We start from the raw sequence: 18,517 nt of genomic DNA, 5'->3' as shown, positions 1-18,517 counted from the left end.
CGCTCCCCGCCGGTGCCACCCGCGCACACGGGAGCGCCGCGACTCAGGGACAGCGCACAGCTCGGCACCGCAGCGTGTTTATTGTCAGTCACAGCCGGTACCGGCCCCGCACACGGCTCCGTGGAGCCTCCAGAGCGGCCCCGCCGCCCCCGGGCCGTCTCGCACCGCGCCGCCGTGTCTGTCCCACAGCCGTGGAGCTGCTCCGGTGCTCCGGGAAGCCGTTCCTGCCCCGGGCGGGCTCCCGTTAGGAGATGAAGTGAGTCTGGGGGGTGATCTGTTCCAGCTTGTGGTCGGCCGGGTTCGCCGAGGCTTCGTAGTTGCAGATGGTGACCTCGTGGCGATGAGCCTGGGTGGAGATGGGACGTTTTGAACCCGGGAAAAGCAGGATCCCGCAGGGAACAGCAGGATCCCAGCCCCTCTCTCTGCTCTCACTCACCTCTGTCCACTCCCCTTTCAGGCCTATGTAAAAAATCTTGGTTGTCTCGGCTCCGAAGTTCTTTGGGAAGTGCATGGAGAGGTGGTAAACGTTGGAGAAACGGGCAATTCTGGAGGAAAACACACCCTGAGACCAGAGCTGCTGCTCCTGCAGCTCCCCAGGCTCCCACAGCACGAGCAGACCCCCCTGATCCCAGCAGGGGGGGTTCCCTCACACCATGAGGGGGGACAGGACACCAGGATGATGCTGCAGCCCAGGAATTCCTGCCCCAGGCTCTGGGCAGGAGGTTTCAGAGGGCAGGACAGAGCTGGGGAGGATAAATCCTCCCGTGGGCAGCTGTGAGGCACTGCCCTGTGCTGCCCCTGCCCTAAATGTGGCAGAGCTCCTGTGGCAGGCAGGAGCAGCCCCCAGGGAATGGCTCGTACTTGGTGGGATATTCCAGCTGTCCCAGGGGATCCCGGCTCAGGCTGAACGTCTGCTCTGGCTCCTTGGCTGTGTCATCAAAGGACATGTGAGGAATGTTCCTGAACCTGGCAGGACAAGGAGACACAGGCAGTTATTAACAGCAGGTCAGCTAATTGGATTGCATCCATTAACACTGCCCAGCTTCTTCTCCACAAAGAAATGGATTTATGGTGTGTTCAGAGCCCCCAGCCCCTGTGAGGAGGGAGAGCTGGTGTTACTCACAGCCTCATCTCAGCCGGGTGTGTCCCATCATCCTCGCCCATCACAATGACTCCTTTCAACTTCACACTGCCTGTGAACCTGCCCAGACACATGGAGCAGGGTGCTCACCCCTGTGCTCTCCAGGCAGCCCCAGGGGAGGGGAAGGAGCCCTGGCAGCAGCCAGGATGGTGCCAGGGGATGGAACTCACGGGATGTTAAAGAGCAGCTCCTCATCATCATCGCTTTCCACGAACTGGGGACAGAGAAGTGCAGGTCAGGGCTGGCCCAGGGTCTGCAGGGGATGGTGGGGACAGCTGGAGGGATCACCCCAGCGGGGTTCAGGGGGCCCTGATTCCCTTGCTCAGAGAATCCCAGAATGTTTAGGATTGGAAGGGACCTCTGGAGATGTCCCAGCCCAACCCCTGCCCAAGCAGGATCAGCAGGTGGCACAGGGACACGTCCAGGTGGGTTTGGGATGGCCCCACAGAGGGGAACTCCAGCCCTCCTTGGGCAGCTGTTCCAGGGCTCTGCCACCCTCATGGCAAGAAGTTCTTCCTCAGGTTGAGGTGGAACTCGTTGTGTTTTATTTTATGGCCATTGCTCCTCGTCCTGTCCCTGAACAGAGCCTGGCACCGTACTCTGACACCCCTGGGGATATTTTATGGCTTTATAGGATGCCCTCTCAGCCTTCCTTCCCCCAGAATAACCAGGTCCAGCTCCCGCAGCCTCCCCTCATCAGGGCGATGCTCCAGACCCCCAAACCATCTTTGTGGCCTCCACTGGACCCCCGCCAGCAGCTCCTCCCGGCCTGAGAAGCCCAGGCCCGGACACCGCGCTCAGCTGTGCCTCCCTGGGGCCGAGCCGAGGGCAGGATCCCCTCCGTGCCCTGCTGCCCGCCCCGGTCCCGGCGCCGCTCCCGGCCCCACCTGCGAGCGGTCCCCGCGCTCCTCCCAGGGGCGGAACACGGTGGCTCCGGAGCCCTCGCGGCGCTCGTTGAGGCACTGCAGGCGCTGCCGGTCGATGCGCAGGTAGAGCCCCCAGGCCGCGCCGCGCTCCGCCGCCTCCTCCCCGCAGCAGCGGCACCGGCCGGGCCCGTGCCCGTGCGCCATGGCCGAGCCGGTACTGCCCAGCGCGCATGCGCGGCGGCGAGACACGCCCACACCGCAGCGAGGACACGCCCCCGTGTCACATAAACCACGCCCATAGTGCTCATAGGGCACGCCCATCTCCCTGACGTCACATCATCTATTAATTGGATACGCCCTTGTGCTCACAACCACGCCCACGTAAACCGGTGATTGGTCAGTTTTGTTGTAACCACGCCCATATAGGGCGTGGTCTGGTTCTGCACGTGCTGAGCCCGTGAACCGCCCGCTGCTCCCGGGGAGGGGTCCTGGTGGTCCCGGGGAGGGGTCCCGGTGGTCCCGCCCCGCCCGAGGAATGGCGAAGCTTCTTTCCCACAAAGGCTCCGGGGGTATTATCCGCGGGGATTGTTCCAAACAGCGCAGGAACGGGTGCAGCACCCCCGCCGGGATACCGGGCGGGATACCGGAGCATCACCCTCCGAGGAGGCACGGAGTTTCCCCGTGGTGTGTTTAACATTCGTTGTCAGTGTCAGGAAAGAACGAGCAGCCACAGTCCAGTGTTCGGCTTTTATTGAGACATGATTCTCCTCTTTTTTCATATAACTTATCTAATTAAAATATTCATCTTAGTTACCACAAAAAAAGGAACATAGAAAATTGTATATATACACAGTTTGGGACCAAAATACAAATACGAGTCCGAGTCACTCCCCCTCCTCCTCTTCCTCCTGCCGTTACTCATCCTGCAGGGATGGGGTGGGAAGGGAAAGAGGCAGCTCTGCTCCACCTTCAGCGTGTGGTGGAGCACAGAACAACCGCACAGTGTCACAGCCCGAGCCCGGAGAGGAGCACTTTGATCCCAGACTTTGCCTAGTGTGTCCCCCAGGTAAATATCCCTGCTCTGCTCCCAGCTGAGGGCCGGTGCCCGCCTCTCCCCAGGCTGGATTTAGTGCCCGAGCAAAAGGAAGGGAAGGGCGAGGGGCTGGCATCGCCCCCGTGAGAGCAGAGTGACGCCAGTGTCACCTCCCTGCAATGCCACAAACAGAACACGGACACGGCTGGCAAAGCCTGGAGCAAAGGGGGAGCTCTGAGAGGGAAGGAGATCTCCCCAGAACAGCAATGCCTGGGCCATACCCACAGCTGAGTGCAGAGCTGGGAGATCAATTAATTGGCAGTTTAGCAGTGCCCAGAATCGCTCATGGGCATTGCCCAGATCCTTTGCTCAAAGCTCCATCGTGTCTGAACAAGGCCAGGCTCTGCTTCCCTCCCCTCTGCCCCTACCCCGAGTACAGAGGAGAAATAAACAGTAGCACAACGGTCAGCAGAAGAGAATATATTGTTATCTAATTAAAAATACAGCGAAATTAAATACAGCAAAAACACAGGAGAGTAAGGAGCCATTATTTTACAGCACAACGCACACTGAAATGCTGCACGGGAACATTAAAGCATCTGGGACTGTAACAAACTTACAGCACATGAGAGTCTGAGAACATTTTTCCAAGAATTCCAAACTAAACAAAGAACAGACCAAATAAACAGGAGACAGGTGTTCAGAATGGTTTTAAAGAAAGACATGCCTTTTGAAGGAGGTGGAAAAAAAAGGAAAGAAACTAACGACCCAAAAGAAGCCAGAAGCAAAACAGGGATTTTTCTAGAGCCCTCCAGGGAGGACCCTTCACAGCAAGGTTTCCCCCGGTCAGTGCACACAGACAACTCCACCGGTTTGGGATTTGGCAGCCACGGAAAGCCAGCAGCAGAGCTTCTCAGGAGCTGCCAACAACAACAGCATCCACTACCACCCAGACAGCAAAGTCCTAGGGCAGCAAATATGGCTTGGAACAGGAGAATCCCTCCCCGACCCAGTCAGACCCCAGAGCCCTCCCAGAGAGGCCTAGGGTCTCCCCAGCCCCATCCTGTGCTTGCAGCACCCCTGGGGTTCCCTTTGGGGCAGACAAAACCTTCCCCAGACACAGCCCACAAGCAGAAACCTTTCCAGCAGCACAGCACAGCTCCTGGCTGTGTCCAGCCCTGGTGAGCCCAGCTGCCACCCCCACACCCTCAGCAGGGCTCTGACCTCTCCAGGGGCTCCAGGGCACTCCCTGACACCCCCGGCAGCCCCATCCAGTCCTTTCTCCTTCCTGAGCTCCAGCTCCTCACACAGCAGGTACAGGGGAGCCTTTGGAACTCCTGCTCTGAAGGACACACGTGTTACAACAGCCACATTCCCTTGCTCACTTCCCTTCAACCTCATTCAAGTGGTTTCAGGTTCAAAGACCAAAATCCTTGAATTTTTTCAAAGAAGGGACAGAGCAAAACATACAGGGAAAAGACAGGATTTAGGCACCAGCTTCCCAACTGGAAATAAATCCTTTGCAATTCCACACAGAAAACAAGACAGAAGAATTCCTTCCTGCTTCCCATTAAAAGAGGCAAACAATGCCTTCACTGGTATTTAAAAACTGTTTTCCATTGCAAAGTCCCCAGTCTCTCTCCAGATAAAAAGTTAAAATCTGACTTGATACACAGTAAAAGTTCTCCCAAATCCCTGGCAGTTTCATTCCCAGTAGCCAGCAGAAGACAACAGCAGCAGAGGAAACGTCCCCAAAAGCTCTTGGCATCCCTGCAGGACCACAAAAGCACCTGTACAGGATCTACAGCAACAGCACAGAGAGGGTCAAGAGCTCAGATTTTATTGACACACACGAGCAGGGAGCAAAGCCTCAGGGCTGGATGCACTTGCCAAAGGACTGGCAAGTGGCTGGGCCACTGGTCCTACCTGTCCCAGAGTCTCCAGGTGAGACTTTGGGCCCAGCAGGTACCAGATGACAGGAAAGGCTCCTGTGACACCCAGTGTCCACTCAGATGGATTCCAGCTCGAGTCACCAAGGCTGACCCCAGGACTGGGTTGGGAGAGGAGGGACTACTGGGAGCAACATAAATAATACAACAGGGTAGAGGGGCAAAATATTAATTAAAACCATTTTATAATTTATTAAGAGGTTAAATAGTAAATAAGTCTCTGGATCTTCCATTCTCAGCAGGTGCCAAGATTTCACATTTTCCTGTGTCAGGAGATTCTGTACACCCTTCTTTCAAGGGATGACAAAGCCAGAAACAGAATGTTGGGGACAGGGGGTAAAAGAGGGGGGCTTGACACTGAGAAAGGGACCAGAAATAAAAGATAAAATACTGTGCCGTCATCTTGTGCAGATCAAAGCTTCTCCCAGCAGCTGCAGCCTCCAAAGAGTTCAAAGATAAGGAAGGGCTGTTTGGGTGTGCCTTCTCCCCCTCCAGTGCCACTCCTCCCCAAGAGAGAAAGGCCCAGCTCAGCACTGCAAACTTATCTCCGAGAGAACCTGTTTTTGAAAGCTTTGATAGTCTTTGCCATCATTGGTGCAATTTCTGCAAAAGAGAAAGAAAAACAAACCACCTCTGAATCAAACAAAAAAGCCCCTACATGAAAGGAAAAGCTGAGAAGAAGAGCTGAGAGCAGTTGGAAGCTGCAGCCCTGGTAGACACGAGTGTTTGAGCGGGGCCCAGCAGAGTTTTTAGGTCACAGACTGAGGAGAAGGCACTGCTTTCTGCACTGCACCAACACAGATCCCTGGCTAAACCCTCCTGAGAGAGCTGCACTCCAAATCCAAAGAGCTGACAGACACAGGGCAGCAGGAGGGCAGGCAGAGGTCCTGCCTCACTGGTACCATCAGCACAGGCTGATCCAGTCAGCTCTGAGTGGGTGAATCAGATGTTTCCCTTTGCTGTTCTCATGCAACAAGTTTGAACAGAGTGAGAGGAGAGACACCACCATCAACCCTCCTGCACAGCCTGGAATTCTCCCCCAGCAGAAGCAGCTGTTTGTGGAGGAGAAGCTCTAAGAGGCCAGAGGGATGTGCTGAAGGCTGTACTTACTCTTCACAGGGGGTTTCCTGGGGTCGTAGGAGGAGAAGGTGCTACCTGAAGACGGGACCGAGTGGGCACTGCTGGTGCTGGGCCCATCGTAGGACTGCTCGTCACTGGCCCGAGCGTGGCTTTTGCTGGATGTGTACAGGACTGGTTTTATTCTGGAACAGACACAGGACAGGCATTGCCATAAAGGATTCACCGTGCTTTGAGGCAGTTCTACAGACACAAAGCATGTTTGGGCTGATACAAGGTGGAACCAGCAGTGACCCGGATCGCTGCACTTCCCAGGCAGTTACAGTTACAAGTTTCCCTGCAAAAGGAGCTCCCAGACACACATTATCCTCTCCTGAGCTTCAGGAGGCCCTGAGCAGCAAGTGCTACAGAGAAATACTCACTTGGTCTTCTCTGGCAGAAGAGGGCCTCCAGTTCCAAACTTCTCCTGTCTCCTCCGAACATCCCGAGGGGGCTTCACTGCAGAGTTCACAAATGCCATCTTGGCCACTCTCCCTGCAAGAGGCCAGAGGGAAACATCACTTACATCCAGCTGGCTGTAAAGGAGGCTCCTCACTGCTTGTCTTACTACTGACACTTCATCCACCTCTCCCCAGTCGGTCCATTCCAAATAAATTGTGACAGTCTCCTTCCTAAGGTCTGGACCTCTTGCAGTGAGAAATCAGACTGATCAGCTCAGCATTTCTCATTATGTTCACCCAAAACCCAGAAATGTTTCCCCCCACCCTGGTTCTCTTCCATGCCAGCATGGAGAAGCCACATGGAACAGGAGCCTGCTCATCATTCCTGTAAAATACTGAGCTGCATCAACACCATCACGGATGAAACCAAGACGCCGCTAAACCACAAAGCAAGGGAGCACACAGATCTAAGCAGCTCCTAAACTGGACTGGTGTTAACCCAAAAAGGGCTCCCCCAGCCCCACCTTTGGGTTTGTTGGCGTGGGCAGAGCCGATGTTGCGTGCCAGCATGAGCAGGCGCTGCTCGCGCGCGTCGTGCAGCCGCAGGTACATCTCCCGCCACGACTCGAACTCCTCGGGCTTCTCGTTCTTGAAGTCTCGCAGGCAGTGGTTGTGCCACAGCTGATCCGTGTCCTCCACCAGCACCTGAAACAAACCCACACAGAGCTGGGATCCCTCCTGACTCCTCCTTTCCCTCAGCACCAGCTCAGTGCTGGTGGAATTCCAGCAGGGCCGTGTGCTGCAATGTAGGAATGTGTTCTCTGTTGAGGGAGTGACAAAACCATCTTTTGTCTCCTTAAAAAGGAAAAAGCTCAGAAGTTTCTCTTCTCGATTAGGTGAAAAGACACCTCATAGGACCAGGGGGACTTCACCTCAAACTTTAAGATAGCCAACTGGACAAGAGCCAAAAAGTCCCACTTAAGCAATTTATTAGAAAAAGAAGAGAACAAAGAAACTAATTGTTTTTGTGAGGTGTTTACCAAGAGCAAGAACCTCTTACACCTGGCTTGGTTTTTCTCTGTAAAGAGTTTTGTTATTTTGCCTTTTATTAAAACTTTTCTGTTTCCAACACTATCACAGCAGCCATCCTACTAATTTTATGCCTTCTAAGATAGCTGAGCTATCTTAGGTGCAACATATAAATATAAATCTCCAGGAGGTTGTGAGACCTAGCTCAAGGAAACCCATACATCACTGCAATGCCAGGAACTCAGGATTGGCAAAAGCCACCTCTTGCAATGAAAAGGCTTTGTTTGCCATTCTGCTCTCAGAGGTGAGGACAGCCCTGCACATCACATCCCTTGTCCCAGGCCAAGGCACTCACATGGTTACATTCCTCGATGCGATACAGCTGCTCCGGGGTGCACCTCTCCAACACGGGCTCCAGCACGGAGAAAGGGACACCACCCACTTCATAGATTGCTAGAGAGAAGCAAGAAGCACAAGGTATTAATTATCCTGCTCCTTCCTTGCCAAGGAAAGGGCTTGACACCTTGAAACACAGTGAAAAAACTGCAATGTTGCTCAATACCATTCAGGATGAGTGGAGGAGAATGGAACCTCAGGCACTAATATCTCCAAGTTGAGAAATATTTGTGCAAGCTCCACTTGCCATAATTTCCAGTGCTTTAGCACCACTTGAAAGCATTCTAGGTGCTAATCCCTGCAGCACCTGGGCTTCCAGTGGGATTTATCCCATATTTGTAACAAGGGGGAACTGCTGGGGTCTGTACCAAGTTGCCAAAATTTCAGTGCACAGTGACTCTGAGACAAGGACAGGTACTTACAGTCGATGTTGTTACTGAGGACCCTGATACACTGCTGGTACAGGGACATCATCTTTGGGAGGTAGGCAGTTTTGGAGCCAGAGTACACCTGCATTTTGGAATTTAACCGGCGGCCTGTGAAACCAGCTTCGCTCTCCTCCACTGGCGAGGACACTGCTGTGGAGGGAAACCATTGCAGTGAGGAGGGGACAGAGAAAAGGAAGAGCCTGTCCTGATAAACGGCACAAGAGGCACAAATTGGAGTCACCCAGAAGTGACCTGAAGGGCAAAGTCTTCTCCAGGAGGCCTGCAGAGTTCAGGAAGGGCAAGCCCAAAGCCTGAGCCCCGAAGAAGCATCAGTGAAGGATTCTTCTGATGGAGCAGCTGCTTTTTTATCTGAAACCTCTGCCCTTGGCAGACCCCACCAGAAAGACTTGAACCCACCCCTGCTCTCTCCCACAATCTGACTCATTCCAGACCCATTTTCCTGCCCAACATACCTTTCCTTTTTGTCTGGGAGCAGGTGATGGACTCGATGGAGGGAAGAGGACGATAATTGGCCTGGATGGGGGGCAGGGGGATGTCTGGTAACGTCGGGACCACATCTAAAATTATCTGGAAGGAGAGGATGGACATGGAATAAGACAGGAATACAGCAGAATGTGACATTCCACCAGTGTACAAACAGCACTGAACTGTGGGGTTTTTTGTATATTTATAATAAACCACTCAATGCTGCTCAGTTTGCACCAGGGAACAACCTCAGGGGGTGGCTGCCAATAGGAAGAAACTGAAATTTGGGATCTGAATCATTCAGCACCTTCCAGAAAGAGCCATCCATGTTTTTAACCTATTCAGGACAAGCAGAAGCATTTCCTTGATCTCAAACACTCATTTACCAGTTCTGCCTCTTCTCCTCTTCCTGCAAAAAATTTTGCATGGTGGAGGAGAAGGGAACCTCAGAAACTGAGGGAAACTGAAAACTTTGATAGGGAGTTTTATGAAGCACTTATTAGAATGAATGGCAAAGCAGGATTTGTAAGTAAAACCTTATAAAAACCACTGTGTGAAGAGCCAAGTGTTTCTAAGTTGAGTAAAAAGATGAAACAGTAAAGATTTTACATATTAGTCCCTATTTATACACCAAACCCTGGCACCCATGTGACAAAGGATCTGCACAGAAATATTGCTCATTTTCCAGGCTTTCACAAAAGAAGATTTGTCTTCTGGAATGAGCTGCCTTGTACCACCAGTTCTCCCATTTCTGGCCACTAAAAAAGGTCCATTTTAGAGAAGCATAAATACTTGAGAGGGGAGACATGGGAACCTCTTTAGCAGGAGATGCACTACAAACTGGGCTGGATTCTAAGCTCACATCCACAGATATTCTTTCTTACCAAACCTTACCCTCTTTGGTTTAGGAGGCTCTGGAGTTTTCTTCTCTGCCTTTTTCTCACTTGTTCTCTTGTGGCTTGGACTTTTCTGACTGGAGCTCGAGCTGTTGGTACTGGCTTTGGATCCATTCTGTTTGCTGTGCCCTCGGTCTTTGTCCCCAGCTGACCCAGCCGAGGGTTTGACCACTTTCTTTTTCTTTTTCTGGGGCTGGTCATAGCTGAGATATGACTCAAACGACATTGTAGGTTGTTCAAACTCATCCTCTGCTTCCCCCTCCCCAGAATTTGAGGAAAAACCCACTGATTTTTTGTCCACGTCGGAGATTTTGCGCTTCCCCTCCGCAGACTTTAAGCTCCCAGAACCCCCCTTTTCCTTGATCCTATTGCCTGAGTCACTCTCAGCTTTCCGTTTCTCTGAGTTAGAGCTCTCCAGGCTCTGCTTGGACTTTTCCAATTTGCTCTTCTCAGAGTCCCGATGCTTTTGCTTCTTGACATGGTTGTCCAAAGATTCCCCCGAGTGTGGCAGCGAGTGTGACTTCTCCCTCCTGGAGGCGCCGCTTTCCCGATTCTTCTCCTTTTTGCTGCCCTCTGACATCCTCTGCTTCTCCTTGCCGGCCGCTGCCACGGGGGATTCTCGGAGCTGCTCTTTAAAGGAAGCCTTGTGCAACCTCTCAGGGCTGAAGGCAGAGGTCCTGTCATCCCCTCTGCCATCGAGTCGCTGCTTCTTGTGCGAGGATTTGTGCTCTTTGCTCCGACTCGTGTTCCCTTTGTCGCAGAAATCGCCGGAGCCGCGCTCCCGGCTTGCCCCGAGCTTCTCCTGGAAGCTGTGCCCTTTACTGGCTTTCCTAGGGAATAGTGCTGGTTCTTCCTGCTCCTCAGAGGCATAAGGGTCTGTGTCCACATCCTGAGGGCTCTCACTGGGCTCAGGTGACACAGCTTGCCCACAGTCCGAGTACTCCTGGTCTGAAGAGAGCACCGGGGAGGATCTGCCCCAACCCTTCCCCTGGTGGCTGCTATAGCTGTAAGTCTCATAGGCTCTCTCAGGCCTAGGATACCTTTTGGACTTCTTTTCCCTATGATCTGGGCTATAGGACTGGCTGCAAGAAGGCTGGAAGGGTTCTGAATATTCCTGATCAGCCTCCTCATCCTCTCTGAGGGAGGATTCCTGATGCCTTTTGCTCGAGCTGCTCCTCTCATAGTCACGGTCTTCAGAGTCCAGGTTATTTCTGAAGGGTGAAGAAACCAAAAGGAGTTACACTCATACTGCCCAACATGAATGAAAAGAGCCATTCCCTGGACTGGAACACCTCTCATGGGAGACCAAGGTTGTATTTGGTAGCTCTGTGGCAAAAATCCTACTAAATCTCTAAGGAACAGCAACAATCAGGGATTGAAAAATTGCATTTCTAGTGCAAGAATTACATTTTTATTAGAACTAGAGACAGAACCTTGTCTGTGCCTACACACTCTTGACTGTGTGATGCTGCGGGAAATGTTCCCCAGTTCAACACGTGGGAATACCACTCCTTTAAATTCCCATTAATAACTGGCCTTTATCACTCAAATTCATTTGATCTCTGCTGGGTTCAACACAGCTTTGTTACTGCTACATGTCTGCTAGCAATAACTTCCAGTTTCCATAGGATTCTGGCTCATGAAAGCATTCTTTCTATTTACTTGGGCCTAAAAACTTGCTGCCTTCAGAATCATAAAATGGGAAGCAAGCAGATTGCATCTTTTGCTTTATTAAGGGCACTTTTTTGGCATCTCCTGTTAATCTCGTCATCAAACTGCAAATTCTTGAAAGTTGGCCCCAACTTCCACATGAAACTGCAGCTGTCATCATCCCAACACTCCAGAGCCAGCAAAGGCAGGAAGTTTCTGCCAAAACAAGGCAAAACCCCCAGGCAGAGTTCACATATTGGTTTTACAAGTTTTTCCAGAGCCTTGGCCAGAGAGGTTTGAACTATCCACTGAGAAAACATTCCCAAAGCTCATCCATGGGGCTCGCTCACCGCTCTGCCTCCTGCGCCACCGGCACCAGCTTCTTCCACCTGGCCACCAGGTCCTTGGCAAAGTCTCCCACCAGCTCATGTTTCCTCAGGCTGTTCACAGTCTTCCCAACTCCTGTCTCCTTCAGGAGAGAGCCACGAATCCATCTTAGCAAAACAGGAATTCTCCCCCATGCTAAACTCCCTAAAGAGTCAATGAAATCAACACACTCCCTGCTGCTGTGAGGGAGAAAGTTCCTTAATCTAACAGCAAAGATATCACTTTTATTATGTCTTCAGCTGCTTTATATCACTCACTACATGTAAATCAAAGGTTAATTCTACCTTAGACAAACACTAATTATTTGTATTAATAACCCAAGTCAGTATTTACCATGAAAGCTGGCAAGTCTGAAGACAGAAGCTATTAAAAACTGTAAGGATTAGCACTTCCTCATTTCCTGCTGACTTGTTATTGCTGGGATCTGCTCCAACTCTCATATCCCAGTCAGGTGTTAAGCTTTTGGGAGAACTGAGCGTGACAAACTGTCCTCCATGGCTTCCCACCTGCCCTGGCATGCTCCTTCCCTGTGCCAGGCACTTGCAGAACCTTATCACGCCTGTGTCACTGGGCTGGAGCAGGTGGCCCAGGCAACACACCCTGTTCCAGGGAAAACAGCACTTCATGGAAAACAGCCCTCCCTGACTCCACAGACACGAGGAAAAGCCCCAGAGATTTCACAGCTCTTACCACGAGAATGTCAACTGTGATGGGTAACTCTGACAGCCTCTTCAGACTCTTCAGCAGCTGTGGAGACAAGAGGAGAAGGGTTCAGAGTTGTCACACAGAACCACAGACGGGGACTGGGGAGGAAGAAAATGCTGCACTGCCTAAGAGCTTGTTAGGAAGATCCAAGTGGCTGACAGCTGCTGTCTCGCTCCAAAAAAGCTCCTGAGAAGCTGAACAAGAGGGCCAACTGCAAAAAAATCTCATCTCTGCCCACAAGAACCCACCAGAAAGTCTTGTAACACACCCAAATATTAACGTTTGCTTCACACGGGACTGCAGCTTCCATCTGGCTTAAAGCACTGGGAACAGAAACACACAGCAAGAGGAAAGAAAGGACTTGGAAGCCTCTCAGAAGGTGGTGGTGGAATCAAACCCCTTGGCAATAAAAAGGGGAAGGAAGATTTCGAGATGCTCTTAAAGACCTAAGAGGGGAACCTGTGTCTCCACAGGCCAGAGAGCCAACAGGCTCTCTTCTATCAGGTGCTAAAACAACACCTGATCCCTCCCAAATTCCCTCCCTCTTGCTCCACTCTTTTCTCTTCCCTTCACCAAACACCAGAGAAGTGTTTTTTCCTCCACACAACCCAAGCAAGGTTCTGCAACTTCAGCTGCTCCATGGGACAGGGTGGGACAAGGAGCCCTCTCCAAGGAGGAGCTGGAGGAGTCGGGCAAGAAGAAACAGCCTCAAGCTGCACCAGGTGAGTTTCAGGCTGGACACCAGGAGAAACTTCATCAGGAAAGGGTGGCCAGGCATGAGAATGGACTGCCCAGGGAGGTGGTGGAGTCACCATGCCCGGAGGTGTTGAAGGATTGACCAGACACAGGGCTCTGGGCTGGCTGGCAAGGTGGGGATCAGTCACAGGTTGGACACAATGATATCCTGGAGGACTTTCCCAACCCTACTGATTGTGGGGTTTTAAATGAAGGGGATGTTCCTGTACCTCTGCCAGCCAGGTGGTTTGGGACATGGCCTCACCACGATGTCTGTTGGCTCTGTAGCTACAGTACATGGTAGAACACATCTGACAGCACTGTTGCCCCTCACATCATTTCCCACAGCTCAGCTATAGCCACAGTCCAGCCTCATCAGCATTCCCATTATTATAGCCCCTATACAGCCCGGGCTGTGCTCAGCACTCCTATGCTATATGCCATACAAAGGGCTGCCCCTGATCCAGAAGATCTTCTCTTTAAAGCACTGTGCTCGTGCTCAAATGAGCACTGGCAGCCTGAGCTGACACCCAGTCACCCCCACGGCCACCGTGCAAGGAGCAGACAGGTTTGCAGGTCTCCTTCCTCTGGAGGGAAAGGAGTTCCTTGAACCTGTTTGAGGAGCCCTCTTGCTTTCAGAGAGGAAACACTCCTCGACACCCAGAGAAGGGTTCCTCTGACATAAGCAAAACCACAACTTCTGTTCACTAGAAACCACTCCTTTATATTTAGGACCTAATAACTGTGACAGAAGGTTTCGGTTTTCTTGGTTTAGTAGAGTGAAACACTGATACCAAGAGTGGCTGCTGTTGCCTTGCCAGCACAGCTGCTCAACAAGTGCACTGGCAACTGAAGCCATCAAACCAAAGGCAGCAGAGACAGAGGCCAACTCTGCTGCCTCTCCTCAGACTGCCTGCCACAGTTCAGAGGTCAGGATCCCTCTGGGAAGGCCAAAATCCTTCAGGGATTGGTAATAAAGGAGTTTGGACTTGTGTGTGCAAAGGGGACAGGAAGGGAAAGAAGGATGGATTTTTGTACTAGATAGGAAAAGAGTAAACCAGGACAATATTAAAGCAACAGCATCTCTGTTAGCTAATTAAATTCATAGACAGGTTTCTTCAGAGCTTACAAAACCCCACTGTGAGAGTAAGAACCAAAGGAGAACTCGTTCTGGTGTCCCTAAATATTTTCTAGCTACACCCCACTGTAGCATCTCCCACAGTTCTGTTTGCTCTTTAGTTATTTGCTGCCTTCAGGGCTGAATTCCAGGAAGAGAAGTGCTGCTCTCAATGGGAATGCTGTTCTCAGTGTGGTTGGAGACCAGGGCAGCCACACACTTGATCCAGAACACGTCTCACGAGGAGCTGAGTTATTCCACAGCCACTGTAGTCACTTCCTCCATGGAACACAGATCCTTGTGCATGAGATGCACCAAGTGAGACAACTTTGATGCAGTGAGGCTTAAAAACTCTTACTAAACTTTATTTCCTTTGGAAATAAGCTGATGGAGTTCATCCCACTGGGGCTTACAGGGACATCAGGAGGAATTTTGGACAACAGGAAGAATTTCTTCACAGAAAGGTGGTCAGGCATTGGAAGGAGTCCCCATCCCTGGACGTGTTCAAGAAACAACTCAATGTGGAACTCAGCTGATATGGAAGGGTTCAATCAAAGGTTGGACTTGATCCTGGAGGTCTTTTCCAACCTGTAACAATCCTGGGATTCTAAATCTGGCAGCTCATCTTGGAAATAACCAAGATCATACAAATCCTGCGAGGAAAAGGCGACCAGGTGGGAGACAGAAAACACCAGGTTTGTGTCTTGTGAGACACACACAACAAAGTTCTTCTAAAACACCCCAGAACAGGGCAGGGCTTCAGTCAATCAAGACACAACCCATAAAACTGAGTTCCAACTCCAATCAAGTCCTGTTGGACATGGGTGGATCATTTTCTTTCCCTGAAAGAACGCAGCCAGACCGTTACAACATCAAAACACACACTAATATCAAGTGGCTCCAGCACAGCCTGGCCTTCATGAAGATGGCTCTTGCTCATGTTTTCCTTCTCCTCTTTCTTCCCATAGCCCTGGAGCAGAACTTGTACCTCCTCTGCTGGATAAAAAGGACATTTTCCAAACCATGACAGCACTGTCCAAGATTTCACTCGTGCTGTTCCATGCCAGCAGCCCAGTTTTCACTGGAAACCAGGAATAACAACACTTTACACCTCTCAGCAAGGCAGTGAGTTGTGCATGATACTGGACAAATATTATTCTTTCACATTCCTGATAAAATATTTTGAAAGGACCAGACAAGAAAAGTGAGGACTGGAAATGGTGTAAGGGTGGGCAGCACCCAGGGATGCTGGGGATTTGTCCTGATGATGGAGTAAAATTTCTTCAACAGGGAGATCCTCACCAGATCCATCAAGACAATGCAATGGCAACTAAATTCAGGCTTTAAACCACTAATGCTTCCGAGGATATGGTTGGAAAAGTATGAGAAATAAAGAATATAGGTCACAGGGCCTTTCTGCTGGGGAAGAAAAGAGCTTTTCAAGTCATTACCCCGCTTTACCTCCTCTGCCTGCCCTTGCAAAACCGCCCAGGATCAACAGAGCAAGAAACGACTTCACACCACGAGGTCACTGGAGAAAGAGCTGGGCTGTGCAAACACTGCCCGGGGCTTGCAGTGCTCCAGAAACACACCAGCAGCTCTTGCTCTGAGCTCACACAAGGGGCAGGGAACAGGAGCTCTGTGCACAGAGTGCTGCAACAATTCTCTGTGCACAGAGTGCTGAAACAATATTACCAGTCTTGCCCATGATCTCAGCACCAGGAAGCTCAGACCCCCTGGATCGGACTCCTTGGCAGTCCCTCAACTCCATTTGGAGCTCCACCAGTTAAACCCTGCTCTGGTCCTGGCTGAGAGGGTGAGAAGAGTAACCAGATCCCATTGCATCACCCCCAGCCAGGCTGGAGCTCCTGCAGGGGTTCCCATTTCAAAGGGTCAGCACTCCAGCATCCTCTCCTCCTCCTCCTGGGTGGTGGGAGATCTTGGGAAGCGAGTTCTGCAGGTGTTTGTTTCGGTGAAACAGACTCAGCCCAGCACGGAGCAGCTGCACAGCCCTGCCTGCCTCCTCTTTCACCTGAATTACACAAAACGTGAACCGAACACGTGTGAATACTCCCAACAGATGCTCCCCCTTTCAAACAGGAGAATAGAGTAACAGCATGCCGAGTTCAACCAGAATTCCTAATCTCACTAGAAAAACCAGCTCTGGTGCCCAGCCGGACAGTCACTGTCACCAGCTGAATGTCACCGAACACAGCGAGCCCGAGGCAGGTCGGGGCAGCACGGCAGCTGCTGCGGGCAGAACATTTTGGCAGCGGGCACATTCCCTCGCGGAGAGGGGCAAGAAGAGCCAAGGGAGTCCCCCAAGGCCAGAGGGAACAGAGGCGACAGGAGAAGGAGCCGTGTGCCCCCAGCCCCGCGGCGGTGCCTCCCTGCGTGGGCTCACACGGCGCCGCCGCTCCGCCACCCAACACGTCACCGGGGCAAGGCTCTTCCGGAGAGTTCTCCGCTGCCCGTCTGCCCAGCCGGGCCCCAGCCCGGCCACGGGGCACCCCAAAACGGACCCCACCCCGCCACTGCCAAGGGAGACCCCAAAAGGGACCCCGGCCCGCCACTGCCAAGGGACACCCCAAAAGGGACCCCGGCCCGCCACTGCCAAGGGACACCCCAAAAGGGACCCCGGCCCGCCACTGCCAAGGGACATCCCAAAGGGGACCCCTGCCCGCCACTGCCACGGGGGGACCCCACGCGGGACCCCTGCCTGCCACTGTCGTGGAAGGACCTGCCACGGGACCCCTGCCACCACCCCAATGCTGCCACAGGGGGACCCTAAAAAGGGATGCCTGCCCACCACTGCCACGGGGGCACCCCACAAAGGACACCGGCCCGCCGCAACGGGACCCTCAGGGCCTGCGAGCCGGGCACGAGCTCCAGGCAGTCCGCACGTCACAGCCCACGCAGAGCGGCCCCGGCCGGGCACGGAGCTGCCCGCAGGGGAAGCCCCGGCGGAGGGAGGCCCTGCCCCGCGCCCCGACCGCGCACTCCCCACCCCCGTCCCCACCGCTGGGACCCCGGCGGGCTGAGGCAGCCCCCATCACCTTCTTGGGCTCGGCGCTGCCCGCCAGCCGCGCCTGGAGCCGGCCCACAACTTCCAGCACCGACTCCGCCATTTTTACTGCTGGAGAGCCGGCGGCGGCGGAAGCGGCTTCAGCGGCCGCCGGGCCCACGGTGCTGCCCCTCCGCCGCCGCCATCTTGGCTGCGGGCAGGAAGCGGAAGCAGCGCAGCGCGGCCTCGGCCATGGCGGGTGAGGGCAGAGAGCGGCGGGCGCCATGTTGGGGGCTGGCAGCGGCGCCATCTTGAGTGCTGGCAGCGCCGCGCTGAGGGGAGCGCGGCCCCGCGGCTCTGCCAGCTCCGCCCTCAGGAGGGGCTGTCGCACCGTCCCCGAGGAGCTGCGGTTGGAAGGGACTCCGGAGATCGTCCAGTTCAACCCCCTGCCCAGGCAGGGGCACCAGGTGGCACAGAGACACGTCCAGGTGGGTTTGGGATGTCCCCACAGAGGGGGACTCCAGCCCTCCTTGGGCAGCTGTTCCAGGGCTCTGCCACCCTCATGGCAAGAAGTTCTTCCTCAGGTTGAGGTGGAATTCGGTGTGTTTTATTTTATGGCCATTGCTCCTCGTCCTGTCCCTGAACAGAGCCTGGCACCACCCTCTGACAGCCCTTGGGAATATTTAATGGGTTTATGGGGTCCCCTCTCAGCCTTCCCTCCTCCACCCTGACCAGGCCCAGCTCCCACAGTCTCTGATCATCAGAGAGATGCTCCAGTCCTTTAATCATCTTTGTTCCCTCTTTTAGACCCACTCCAGCAGCTCCTGGTCGTTCTTACCTGAGGAGCCCAGAACTGGACACATTTTTTCCGACACAATGTCACTTCACACCTATTCCTGTTGCCTCCCAATGGCTGCTTTTCTGTGGGATTGTTGGCAGCTGTCTCAGCTGAGCCCGGACCTGAGTCCAGCCCATTCCAGGTCTCAGTCTGGACCTGGGCCCAGCCCTTTCTGTGCCCCTGGGACTCAGCGAGAGTGGCTGACCTCACAGCACCCCAAAAGGCTGCTGGAAGTGTAGAAGTGCTAAGAGCAGTCAGCTGGCTGGGAGGAGGATGTTGTATGGGGAAAGCTGAGGGTCTCTGTGCCTCAACCTGCAAATCCTGGTGCTGGGCAGAGCTT

General features: G+C 53.1%; 2 protein-coding genes across 3 annotated transcripts; both read right to left on the bottom strand.

Annotated features, from left to right (window-relative positions):
• Nucleotides 1-61: 61 nt before the first annotated feature.
• On the bottom strand, nucleotides 62-2,240 carry PITHD1 (PITH domain containing 1). The gene is made up of 6 exons (XM_059868536.1): nucleotides 2,029-2,240; nucleotides 1,312-1,355; nucleotides 1,124-1,201; nucleotides 862-966; nucleotides 437-545; nucleotides 62-346 (listed from the first exon to the last, which is right to left on the bottom strand). The coding sequence occupies exons 1-6, from the start codon at nucleotides 2,209-2,211 to the stop codon at nucleotides 245-247; spliced, it is 621 nt and encodes a 206-aa protein (XP_059724519.1). The 5' UTR covers nucleotides 2,212-2,240; the 3' UTR covers nucleotides 62-244.
• A 2,917-nt stretch (nucleotides 2,241-5,157) lies between these two features.
• On the bottom strand, nucleotides 5,158-17,662 carry ELOA (elongin A). Of its 2 annotated transcripts, none has more exons than XM_059868525.1 (11): nucleotides 17,392-17,662; nucleotides 12,469-12,525; nucleotides 11,742-11,860; nucleotides 9,740-10,952; nucleotides 8,833-8,947; nucleotides 8,354-8,509; nucleotides 7,891-7,988; nucleotides 7,031-7,211; nucleotides 6,489-6,600; nucleotides 6,100-6,251; nucleotides 5,158-5,592 (listed from the first exon to the last, which is right to left on the bottom strand). In XM_059868525.1, exons 1-11 carry the CDS (start codon nucleotides 17,647-17,649, stop codon nucleotides 5,531-5,533), a joined length of 2,523 nt encoding a protein of 840 aa, XP_059724508.1. In that variant the 5' UTR covers nucleotides 17,650-17,662; the 3' UTR covers nucleotides 5,158-5,530. The 2 variants fall into 2 exon arrangements, with proteins under 2 accessions (XP_059724508.1, XP_059724509.1); XM_059868526.1 differs by having other exon boundaries at nucleotides 8,354-8,506.
• Between the last annotated feature and the right edge of the window lie 855 nt (nucleotides 17,663-18,517).

This window comes from Haemorhous mexicanus, chromosome 27 (genome assembly GCF_027477595.1).
Source record: "Haemorhous mexicanus isolate bHaeMex1 chromosome 27, bHaeMex1.pri, whole genome shotgun sequence".
Taxonomy (NCBI): Eukaryota; Metazoa; Chordata; class Aves; order Passeriformes; family Fringillidae; genus Haemorhous; species Haemorhous mexicanus.
The sequence above is the reverse complement of the archived record's forward strand: the minus strand, read 5'-3'. Positions and strand labels throughout refer to the sequence as shown.

Bases quoted from the DNA above. Each gene is read 5' to 3' on its own strand.
- PITHD1 (XM_059868536.1), bottom strand. From the start codon at position 2,211: ATGGCGCACGGGCACGGGCCCGGCCGGTGCCGCTGCTGCGGGGAGGAG. The intron at 967-1,123 runs GTGAGTAACACC...TTGTCCTGCCAG, and splicing joins CACCCGGCTGAGATGAGGCT to GTTCAGGAACATTCCTCACA. The intron at 546-861 runs GTACGAGCCATT...GTTTTCCTCCAG, and splicing joins CAGCTGGAATATCCCACCAA to AATTGCCCGTTTCTCCAACG.
- ELOA (XM_059868525.1), bottom strand. From the start codon at position 17,649: ATGGCGCCGCTGCCAGCCCCCAACATGGCGCCCGCCGCTCTCTGCCCT. The intron at 8,510-8,832 runs GTATGTTGGGCA...TTCCCTCCACAG, and splicing joins CTCCCAGACAAAAAGGAAAG to CAGTGTCCTCGCCAGTGGAG. The intron at 7,989-8,353 runs GTAAGTACCTGT...GCTTCTCTCTAG, and splicing joins CCTCAGTAACAACATCGACT to CAATCTATGAAGTGGGTGGT.